The 12054-nt window shown below is 33.5% G+C and overlaps 1 protein-coding gene across 1 annotated transcript in view; it reads right to left on the reverse strand.

Annotated features, from left to right (window-relative positions):
* LOC134257096 (pneumococcal serine-rich repeat protein-like) overlaps positions 1-12054 on the reverse strand; it is a gene marked incomplete at its 5' end in the record, with an annotated part of 115429 nt that overhangs the window by 17193 nt on the left and 86182 nt on the right. The window contains 6 exons of the mRNA XM_062739739.1: positions 1137-1262; positions 1645-1767; positions 4167-4433; positions 5011-5133; positions 9365-9499; positions 11689-11814. Of these exons, the coding sequence (XP_062595723.1) occupies positions 1137-1262; positions 1645-1767; positions 4167-4433; positions 5011-5133; positions 9365-9499; positions 11689-11814 (900 nt within the window). The remainder of the gene's footprint in view (positions 1-1136; positions 1263-1644; positions 1768-4166; positions 4434-5010; positions 5134-9364; positions 9500-11688; positions 11815-12054) is intronic.

The raw sequence follows: 12054 nt of genomic DNA on the forward strand, positions 1-12054 counted from the left end.
TATAAAGCTAAAATTTTCAACATTTCTTTATTTTTTGTTGTTTTATGTTCCTTATAAATATTGTAAGCTCAGACAACATAGTACTAATTTTATAGCCCCAGTCCACGAACTTTTTGATAACCCCTCGTAGGTATTGTTTATCTGCTTAATACCCAGGTGCAGAGAAGAAAATTTTCAAAGAATTGATGTATTTTCACAATATAATCAACAGAGCCCCGACCTAACACCAGAACCCCTGACCCTGGGGCCATAAAGTTCATAATTTTGAAAGAGGCATTCTTGTTCGTCAAAACAATGTACTTAGCTAGTTTATTAATACCTAGAAGCAGAGAAGATTTTTAAAGAATTGAGGTATTTTCACAATAGTATAATATTAAATCAATAGACTAGTAATGGAATAGTAAAGAATCCTCAACTCTAAGGCCATGAAATTCACAGTTGTGGAAGAGGCATTCTTATTGATCGTAACTATGTTCTTAGTTTATTTAATACCAAGGAGACGAGAAGACGATTTTCAAAGAAGTAATGCATTTTCACTAAATAATCTATATAGACCCGCTCAAGCACTAGAACCTCTGACCCCGTGGCCATGGATTTCAACATTTTGTGAAAAGACTCAATGTTCAATATAAACATGCCAACAGTTTGACTACTTAATGCCAGGTGTAAAGTAAAAGATTTCTAAGTTTGCATTAATTTTTGTGGTTTTGGCCCCACCCCTCAGGCCCCAGGGGTACAGGGACCATGAAATTCACAATTTCCGTTTCCCTTCATCCATATATAATTTATGCCAAAATTGGACTAAATTGGTTGAACGGTTGCAGAGAAGAAGCTGAAAATGTTCAAATGTTATAATTTGACACAGGACACAGAACACACACTGCACGACGACGGGCGAAAACGGATAGCAATAGGTCACATGGGATTACTAAGGTGACCTTAAAATTCACAAAGAATTTTCTGATATCAAATGTATGAAAGGTTTGAAATATTAACCGTTTTTTTTTTAATTTGGTAAAACACAATGTGGACAGACTTGATTAACCATGCATAAATGCCTTAGAACTTATTTCTGCAGAAAACATGAAGTAAGATACCATTGATAATTTCTACACTTTACACAAAGTAAGACGTACCTTTGTTACATGTGAAAAGGTCCTCAGCCAGATCAAAGCCTGGATTACACTTGCAGTGGTACCTTCCTGAAGTGTCCACACAAATCTGTTGGCAGTCATCGGTCTGTAGTGTACACTCATCAACATCTGGAATGTATTTTTGTGTTATTCGAAAACATGTTATTGATTTAACAGGCTTAAAATGCTAATTTTTTAATTTAATAAAAAAGAAGCATTTTAAGCCTGTTAAATTAATTCATTACATTGTTCCAGCTAGGGGGAAATGGAGGGGCATTGCCCCTGCCCTCAAATAAGTGCGCCCCTCTGCCCCTAACAGGCACCCCTGTGTCCCTTTTTAGTGTTCTATATCATTTTGACTGTCCTTTTCACTCAGTAGAATAATTAGGAAGTTTCAAAGCAGATTGCCTAAGATCAATCAACAATTCACACCTCCTGTCATAGTCGATTACGTAATAATTAACACCTCAACTTCAGTTCAATATACTTCGTAAAAATAAGAGTTTCTTACTTGTGCATGTTTTGTTGTTATTATCCAGTTGAAATCCTTCATTACACGCACAGCTAAAACTTCCCATGATATTCTGACAGCGCTGGGAACAGTCATGCTGATTGGTCGCACACTCATCAATATCTAAAAAAAATATCATTTTAATCATCCAATGCAAAATAGTAAGTCTAGACCTTACTTAAACCACAGATTTATACTCTGTGCTTGAATAGCAAAAAAAATGTCTGAAAAAAGCAAAATAAAATCTCTCAAAAACATGTCCAAGAATTACTGAGCAAAACAAATCAATACAAAACAACATTGTTTTCCTCTTGGAAAGAAATATGCTTTCACTTTATGCTGTGTACAGTTCCTTTTATTGTCAATTTATCATGCAAGAATGTTTATCAATTTTTATCTTATTTCGTTGGCTCTAACGAGAGAACAAATTTTAAAATAATATTGTAAAATGAAACAGCAGTAAAATGAAACTAACTGTACAATCTGTCTGACTGATTTTTTTAATTGAAATATATGAAGATAACAAACAGTATTCAAGCTCATAAGTCCATCATACAAAGAACTTTATGCGGTATTAACCAATATTTGCCCCCCCAAATCAAACTTTGATGGAAATATATTTAATTAAGTTCTTAAACAGGGGAGTATATTCTAGCTTCGAAGCACTGAATATTTTCATAAGTAATGACGTCATATGTACGTAATGACGTCACAAACATGACGTAAATTTCAGTTTTTTATGAATTTTACAGAAAAATGTACATTTTTCGTCGATATTTTGAGTAAAAGTCACCGAGCGCATGCGTGTTCAGGATGAATATTTTAAAATAATGTGTAGAATGATAATATCAATGAAATGTGTCAATATTGTTCCTGAACACACATGCGCTCTATAAATTTCAAAGCTAAAATTGTTGAAATTTTGTCCATTTTGTCTTCTTTCTGAAATCTCGTTTTCACAAGATATTATGTCGTTTTCACAACATATTATGTCGTTTTCACAAGATAATAAGGATATAAAATCGGACTAGTTTGTGACGTCATAAAATCAAAAATTGTGAATGTACTACTTTGAAACTATAATATTTTCTGTTAATTTATATTTCTCATACAATTTATTGAAATCAGCACATTTCAGGAAGTTTTCAAAATTTGACTTCTGTGGGGGCAAATATATGCAACATACCGCAGATAGTTCTTTGGGAGCAGAAAAGACATGAACCTCTAAAATATTAAACATGGAATCAGGTGCCATGGGGATGAAGAAGTGAGCATCCCCTACCGACCGGTCACACCAGCCGTTTACTTTTCTTCCTTATCGAAATAACGAGAAAAATCCATTAAAAATTCAGTGTGTAAATATATTATGGTCTAACATTTAGTATATGAAAAACGCCAGTCAGTATTTGACTCAATGATAAATTGTATTTGCCGACAGGTCAGCTCATTGACCATAGAACTTCGGAAATGATGACTTTTAACGAGACTACTGATATTCCTGTTTCATGAATATATTTGTCAATAACTTATCTTACATAGATATTGTTCATACGTAAAGCATGCTCTAGCATATTGAATCAACTGAGAGATATAAACCCCATATGCAGGTGATAAAGGTATACTGCTGCATAAATAAGGGAAGTTGAGCATTAATGCTATACTGACACGCAAAAGAAATGCAACACCCCACTTTAGGGGGAAATAATGATATAAAGTAAAGAATTTTGCATCTTAAAATTATGGATATCTTCAATTTGGCAAACATCGGTAATTTAACGGTTGAACGATTTTCATACCATACCCGGAAGTCTGGTTTTAGTCTGCTTAACAGAAATAAAAAATTGCATGTTTAACAAAACATTTGGCAATATTGTGGAGTTTTAAGGCTTTTTACTGTTCATCATAAGTAATGCAGCAATATTTCAAAAAATAAACTCGTTTTCCATGATATTATTCGTTTTCACAAGAAACGATGCTAAGGCTTCTTGAAAATGGCTTAAGTACGCATTTTAATTGCTCTAGCTGGAAAATTTCAATGTAAAGGTGATGGAGAGTTGCCGATGCAAAAATTCACTATATTACGCCTCAACAGGGTCTTACGTATCATATGCATTAAGGAAGTCCTTGTACCGGAAGTAAAAGGGTGGCTACACTGCTCTAAGTTAGAGAAAATTCGACCTTATCATCTGAAAAACGGGTATTTAAAATTCCTTCGCTCAGATCTCGATATTGATAAACCTTCTGTATCGTAGAAATTAAGCTGCAATTGTTGTTTAGGACAGTCTTGCACGTTTTACTTGAATGGCTGGGAGGGGGGATTTAACAGTCATATGTTACTTAGTAAAGTAAAAAGATAAACATTTAACATTTTTATCAAATATCTGATGTTCTGAAAAGTGAGTTTTGCCTTACTGTGTTCATTTTTGAAAATCATTGGATGAAAAATCAAACATTTGTAGATTACTGCTTGTTGCGTTTCTTTTGCGTGTCAGTATATAAAATATGTGGTAAGTGTCTTGTACCTGTACACTCTGTCTGACTGTTAGAGACTTTAGTGTATCCACTCTCACACTGACAGATGTAGGACGGCTCTCGGTTTACACAGTTAGAGTTTGGTCCACAGTTGTTAGTCGAGTCGTTGTGACACTCGTTGATGTCTACAGAGCAGTCTGAGCCTGTCCAGCCAGTGCCACAAACACAGCCAATCACAGAGTCACAGAACAATGCACCTGCTCCACAACTACACTGGTTCTCACAAGAGCTTCCCCATCTGTCTGTCTTGTTGCAACCTGAGAAGCAATTATAGTTTAAAGATATAAAATATTATTATGGGGAAAAATTAACTTCAACTTATTGCATCAAAAAATATATAACTAATATATAATAAATAAAACAAAAATATACTTTATCATTACCATTACTAAAAATAGTTATTCAAAATCATAAATGCCATTGTACGTATATATCCGTGATCCTTATTTTTGTTAGTAAGATATTAATTAGCGAGACAAAATTTTCGCGAGCTGTGTTGTATATAATCCTTGATAATACAAATACAAGCATAATACAATCCTGTATAATACAAATAAAAGCAAGAATAAAACTTTCGCGAGAAGACAGACTCGCGAATATTAAGTTTTCATGAATAAAAAGTAATTTACAGCTCCCTTTCTTTATATTATTTATTCGTTTGCATGCAACTGCAAATCAAAAAATCGTATTACGGTAATCAGAATTCTATAGTTTGATGACTCTTTGACTTTTTATTAGTGTCTGATATTGACTTACTCTAACAGTGTGTGATAATGACTTACTCTGACAGTGTCTGATATTGATTTACTCTGCCATTGTCTGATACTGACTTACTCTGACATGTTTTCTTATCTGCCAGGAGGGAAGACCCTGCTGAACAAGAACAAAAGAATCCCCCTTCTGTGTTGTTACAAACTTCTGAGCAGCCATCTACAGACTCGGCACATTCATCAATGTCTACAAACAAAGGTACCATGTTTAGTGTAGAAATATTACTGAACAGTCTAGAATAATACAGTCATGTTAATAAAGATGAATATATGCAATTTAATATTAAAAATAGCTACATGTACAGGTTTATATAACATAAAGGATAAGGAGATAACGAACAGTATTCAATATTAAAGTCCATAAAACAATGAAAAAAAGGAGCAGAGCAAACATGGACCTCTTAAACATCAGAGGTGGGATCAGGTGCCATGGAGGAGTGAGCATCCCCTGCTGACCAGTCACACCCACCGTGTGCTCCTTGTCATGGTCGGGAAATATCGGAAAAATCCGTCGTCAAATCAGTGTATAAATAATGGACTAACAATTAGTATGAAACACGTCAGTCAGCATTTGACTCAGTGATATATTGTATTTGCTGACAAGGTCGTATCGACCAAAGAACTTACGAAATGATGACTTTAAAGGAGACTGCTGATATTCTTGTTTCATCAGCTTGTTTGTCAATAATTAACCTCGTTTTTGAAATTCTTCATACGTAGAGCATGCTCTTGCGAATCGAATCAACTGCCACATGCAGGTGATGAAAGTATATTGCTGCATAAGTAAGGAAAGTTGACGATAGAAAAATTAAAGTCATCACGTTTATCATAAAGCTAAGTTGTTAGATTACCATTAACATTATCCAAATATGAAACATTTTTGCCAGACTCTGTGGTATCTTTTATCTCACCCTCACCAAGATATATCGTATCAACATTGTAATGGAAATGACAACTGTTGATTGACGATACGTTGTCGATATATCGAAATGTTGAGTTGAAGGCAACAGAAAGTGTTTTCTTCTTTTCACGCATAAGATTGTGCACAAAATCTACTTCAAATGAATACATAAATTGGTCTGATAATAACGGAGCGCAATTGGTACGAATGGGAATTCCAATAGATTGTTTAAAGATCCGTTTTCCAAAAACCACAGATATTGTTAATCTGAAACTCAAGCCTTTTGTCAACTTTAGAGTATACTTGTGTGTACAATCAGAATGTGTTTTAACAAAATAATTTTGCAAAAATACAATGACCAAGGAAGTTAATTTACGAGTTCGATTTTCATTGAAAAAGAAGCTGTCAATGATATCAAAAAGCTTGGACTTTAATTTATCGTGGGGAATGGTTGTGAATGTAGTTTAAAAGTCGTTAGTTTTTAAGCTGTTCATTCTTTCAAATCTTGTGATTTCAAATTATCCAAAGTTCTTTGGAACTTTTTAGTATCCACATCTGATTCACACCACTTCTTGAATACATTGTAGCACAATACTCTTGAAGTGCTTCCTTCACTATTGTAAATATCTTAGTGAGGAGTAAAAAAAGAGGCTTGGTTGAACATTTACTGGAACCTGCAATGTATCTTTGTTTGTATGGATTCTTAATATGAAGTTTCGGAATCCAGTTTATATATCATGGTTCAAAATCATTTTGGTTCTTCGGGATATTAAAAATATTCAAAACAAAAAAGGGAACTTTGAGTATAAGTTGGATTACCACCTGTAGAATTAAATCCAAGTTCTTCTAACATACAATTCATACAATGAACCTTACAAACGAAGACAATGTTGTTGCCTGCTTTGTCAGCAGGGACCAGTACGTACTGATCGTGTTATTTATCCAATTCTTTTTTCACTTTTAGATTATTGAATGCAGAAGGATAAATGGTTTTCATATTGCCCCTCAATATTTTAATACGCGATATCAACATGGACCTGATACATAAAATCCATTCTGACAAAGTGTCAACGTCTTTTTTCATATCTGGCCCATCGGCTGGCGTAAACTTTAACAGAATCCATAACATTTATGAAATTCCAACGCCAGTTGAAGGATTGGAGTTCCCTATATTTAGGACCTTTTGAATTAAGTGTTCTAAAGTCTTCATTTTTAACTATATTTTCGTCACCTTTAATAACGGGTCCAGCAGGACTATTAATATAGGACGAAGAAGAATATAAACACGATGGAGGATTATGTATCAGATACTCGATATCAAGGCCATGTCAAGTTTTTTGTGATTGAAAAGTTTGGAATCAATGGTTGATGTATATTTGTAAGAAATACAATGTTAAGTCTTTAAAGGCAGAGATTTTTTACTGGCTGGTAAATTCCAGGTGAGGGAGGGGCTTATTCTGTACAGATGTGAATGCCTTGGGGGCTAGCAGTCTACCTGTGGTCATTTGTCTGCTAATCCCTATACACAGGAAGTGATTAAATACACAGTGAAATACCCCAGCTGTCAAACTTTACCTGTGTTGGGGATCTTGAGAAATTTTCTCTATACCACGTTCAGTAAACATCAAAGGATCAAAAGTTAATTTGAAGGTCCCCACGCGTGCCACACAAGGTGTACAGGGTATACACAGGTACTTCTAAGTAAATGTCAATCAAGTCCCAGCAGCCAATGGTGGACTTCATGCACTTGATTGACAGGGCTACCCAGACCAGGTACTTTTGAAGGTGGTGCTTAAAATCTCTGCCTTTAACTTGAAATATAGTGGAATATAAGAATGGACCCTTTCGTGATTAAGAATATTAGTTTTTACTTAGATTAACCGCGTCAATTCCTTTATTGGCATATTGAATTTCAAGGAAATAACGAGGTTTTTAGCTCCATTTGTTTCATTAAAACGTGCAGGTTTAAAAGGCCTATGATTTGCAATATCCATAATCACAGATCCGAGCCTATATTCTGGTTTCGAGGAATCAAAAACTGGACTTTCCTTGGCCTTTCAAGAACAATTTAAAAGTTTCAAAGGACAGAGTAAAGTTTGGTTCGAATATGATGTATACCTAACTGTTGATTTACATAAGGTAGTAAGGAATCAAAATATTTCAAAATTGCAAGTACAAAGTTTCCCCCTCCCCCATATATCATTAAAAGAAACTGTATTAAAACTAAAATAACTTAGAATTTGAATATCTGGAGTTGGAATACATTACTTAAATGAAAATGAAACAAAAACAATTCTGATCTTTTATAGGCCTAGTTTATAGACTCGGTACTAAAAGAAAATGTGTATACTAAGTAGACATAGTTGCATATCACACATACATGTACAAGGGAATATCAAAAAAAGTTCGTGGACTAGCGCCATAAAATTAAAACCGCTTTAGGTACATCAATTATCTTTAAAATATCTAGCTAGCATAATTTTTTCTATCTAAAGAATAAACCACAAATCATCTATTTTATTATTTAATAAATTAGTAATGTGTTTGTAAGCAATAGTATGTCCAGGCGGCGCAACCTCGAACACGACGTTTTTGCGACCTAAGTGTAATTGAGAAAAACTCTTGTGATATGAACATTTGGCATCCGAAAATCCCGTTAATCAGGTATGTGTTAGGACACAATTGTTCCATAAATATGAAATGTTTCCTTCATTCTGGAAGTTCTATGAAATTATATCGTAAATGTTACATGGAGTGTCCAAACAAATAAGGCTTTGAAAATGACGTTAAAAGGGGGAGGTGTTTCCTTTTCCAACATTATATAAAGGTTTGCCCTTGAAAAAAAAACTGGTATGGACCTAAGAAATGTTTAAACTGGCTACAGAAAAATAATACGTATCCAGAATACTTGTCTTTCAATGTCAAAATAGATTCAGGGAGAAAAGGGATGTACAGTTAATATCGATTTGTAGTCAAGGTGTGAAAAATCAAACACGTCAAAAAATGACGTTGATCAGTGTTGTAGATATTGAACTACCTAAAGCAAAATAAGCTGGCACAATCAAGCGAGGATTACTCCCAACGTATAAATCCATTTGGAAAATTATATTCATTGAAAGCCGCCGTTCATGACTTTGTAAAGACATATGAACAAGGTGAGTTTAAGCCCTTACTCAGCTCCAGGGAATCTCATAAAAATAAATGCATGCAGAAAAAGAAGCGGACATTGAAAACAATGACATTGTCTGACGAAACGAAACGGCGACAGCACCGAGTGATCATAAAACGTTGTTTTTATTTTATAATAATTTTGCAAATAATGAAGGTTTCAAGCTAAAATTTCCAACATTTCTTTATTTTTAGTTGTTTTATGTTCCACATGAATTTTGAGAGCACAAACTACATAGTACTAATTTTATAGCCACAGTCCAAGAACTTTTTGATAACCCCTCGTATATGCAGGTTCATTAATTTGGTACTGATAATAAATAAGATTTACAGCAGATTGGTACAATACCTGTACAATTTCTGGATGTTTGATTAAATTTATAGCCTTGGTTACAGAAGCAGTATGGTGATCCACAGCTGTGTTTTGTACATCCTCCTAAATTGTTATCACAAGTAATGGTGGCTCCTTCACAGGGATTGGAGGCTGTTTATGTACAAGAATGCACAACATGTTCAAATAAAATAATGGCGTTCAATGCTCTTTATAAATACGCTTTTAAATCCATCCACTCCTATAAGGCGACTTTTGGCATACATGTATTCATTCATGCATGTAAAAACTATTAAGAACTGTACAACTACTTGGAAATGAGACCAGGGTCTGCCGTCATAAAACATACTTAAGTCTGAGAATGCTCTCAAGTCTGAGAATTTTCTCAGATCCAAAATTCTCAGACTCAGCGGCCGTCATAAAAAAGTTGAGAAAAAAAATTCCTTAAACTCTATTTTATTCTCAAGTTCTCAGCTGAGTAATTCTCAAAACTTGAGCTGAGAATTTTTTTGAGATTTCTCAAAGTTTTATGACGGCGGACCCTGCTCCGAAAACTTGAACATACTCCAAACACATTTCGATCCATTCAAAACCTTCATCTGGTTATCTCTATCAAAATATATATTGGCTAAAAATCAATGTAGGACTTATAAGCTTAAGTAATAGGAAGAAAACTGAATCAAAATTTAAGTATGCCACCAGGGTCTAGTATATACCCTCTGACATAGTTATAAAGATGCATAGACACAGATTTGAAGCTAAGATTTTCTCAAATTTTTACGACTTGTATATTGCAATAACATTTCATTCGAAAATATGAATATTATTTCATCTAAAAGTTATTGAAACTTCAAATTTCTGGATGGGTTTGATTAACATATCCTTGCATTTTCACAAATTTAAGTTTTATTCTAAATACTTAGGAAAAGTGGCAATCTTGTTGTGTATTCATAAAAATATTAAAACTTTAATCAAAATTCAGAGAAGAAATGTTCAACATCAAAACCTGTGCACAGTATATTGTCAGTCTGTGCTCAGCGGTGTGTGCAGACTTAACAATTAACAATGAAACACATCCGGTGAATCGTAAACTTTAACAATAACAGAGCACCTGCAGTGTTTACAAAAACAGTGCACGTTTCCCGGGTGTTTTCAATTTGCAAAACTCTGTACACAACACTTAGCGCGGAATAACAATACTTGTGAAATGGTTTTGCTTTTATTTCTACTCTAAATAAAGTTATTGTTCTGGATAAAAGTTTTTATATATATTTCATTACTACACAAAACAAAATTGCCACTTTTCTTAAGCATTAAAAATTCAAATTTTAGAAAATTCAAGGATGTTTCAATCAATTACTTCAAGAAATTCAAAGTAATGTATCAATAACTTTGCGATGCATGAAAAAAAAAGATTTTAATTATATTTTCGTGTGTGATGCTCTTACATTATATATGTCGTGATACTATATAGAAAATTTGAGAAAATATTAACTTTAAATCTGTGTCTATGCACCTTTAAGGTGTCAGAGCTTATAACAATTTTCATTTACACAACACATCAAATATATAGTAACAAAATAATAACCTTTACCAATTAGCTGTGTTTTCACAAGATCAGTAACTAAGAAGCTCTATCTTTCCATGAGGATTACACATTTTTGAAGTTTTTGATAAGATTTTACCAGATAAACTTTTTCTTCAAAGATTGTCCTTGTCCGATATAGAGTTTCTGTCACTCAAATACCACATGCACCATTTATAAACACATGCACGGCTTAATTGTGACATAAGTTTTGATTTCTTTAGCGTTTTTAGTTGAATTAATTCGGATTTTTTCCGAGTATATCACAAAATTGCATCGTTATCTGCTGTTCTGTAACGTTCAACAAAGTCATCATTTTTGTTGCTTTCAATGAGGACTACTTATCTTCCCAAATTGTTTTCTTTTCAACGAATCAAAATATTATGCCATAATTTGGAATATGAAACAATGTAACAGTTCTTAATTTCCAAGTGTAGGATTTTCTCCCCTTTTTTGCTAAATTTTACAGAGAATATTACTACAGACATTGCCATATTTTTTCGTGTGTTGTTTGTGAATTATTAAATTTTAACCCGCTCCGCCATCCGATCTTTGCAGTTTTAAATTCAAAATAGGTTTGAAATTAATCATGATAGTTAAATATTTTTTAATACAAATTATTCGAATTTATTGCTAAAATAGTTCTATCAAATTTGATTAGCATACGACGTTAAATGAAAAAAAAAGATATGACAGGAGTTCACTAACTTTTTGAACAACCCACGTAGATGTATTTGTAACACAAGTTGTAACATACACAATATACAGCTTCTTCTGTCATCCTGCAGCGTGTACCCTATGTTACATTTACAGTTGTAACTCCCCTCGGTGTTGATACAATGATGATTACATTGATCTATCTGTAAGTCACACTCGTTCACATCTGAAATAATAAACATACATTTACATTAATTTTTTTTAAAGGAATTTAATTTCCTTGTCTTTATTGTATGAAGACACTAAGTGGGCATGGGTTTATATTCCCAAGGAAATGTTAAAATTTCATAGTGCAGCAAGATGTATCTTCTTTCACTAGGATATCAAATCCACTCGAAACAGTAATTTTCCTGCAATCAACAAAACTTTTGCCCCACAAAATTAAGCGATTTTACAGTAAGTTATA

The sequence above is a fragment of the Saccostrea cucullata genome, unplaced genomic scaffold (assembly GCF_032062105.1).
Source record: "Saccostrea cucullata isolate Sc308-1 unplaced genomic scaffold, CSIRO_AGI_Scuc_v1 ctg14, whole genome shotgun sequence".
NCBI classification, from domain to species: domain Eukaryota; kingdom Metazoa; phylum Mollusca; class Bivalvia; order Ostreida; family Ostreidae; genus Saccostrea; species Saccostrea cuccullata.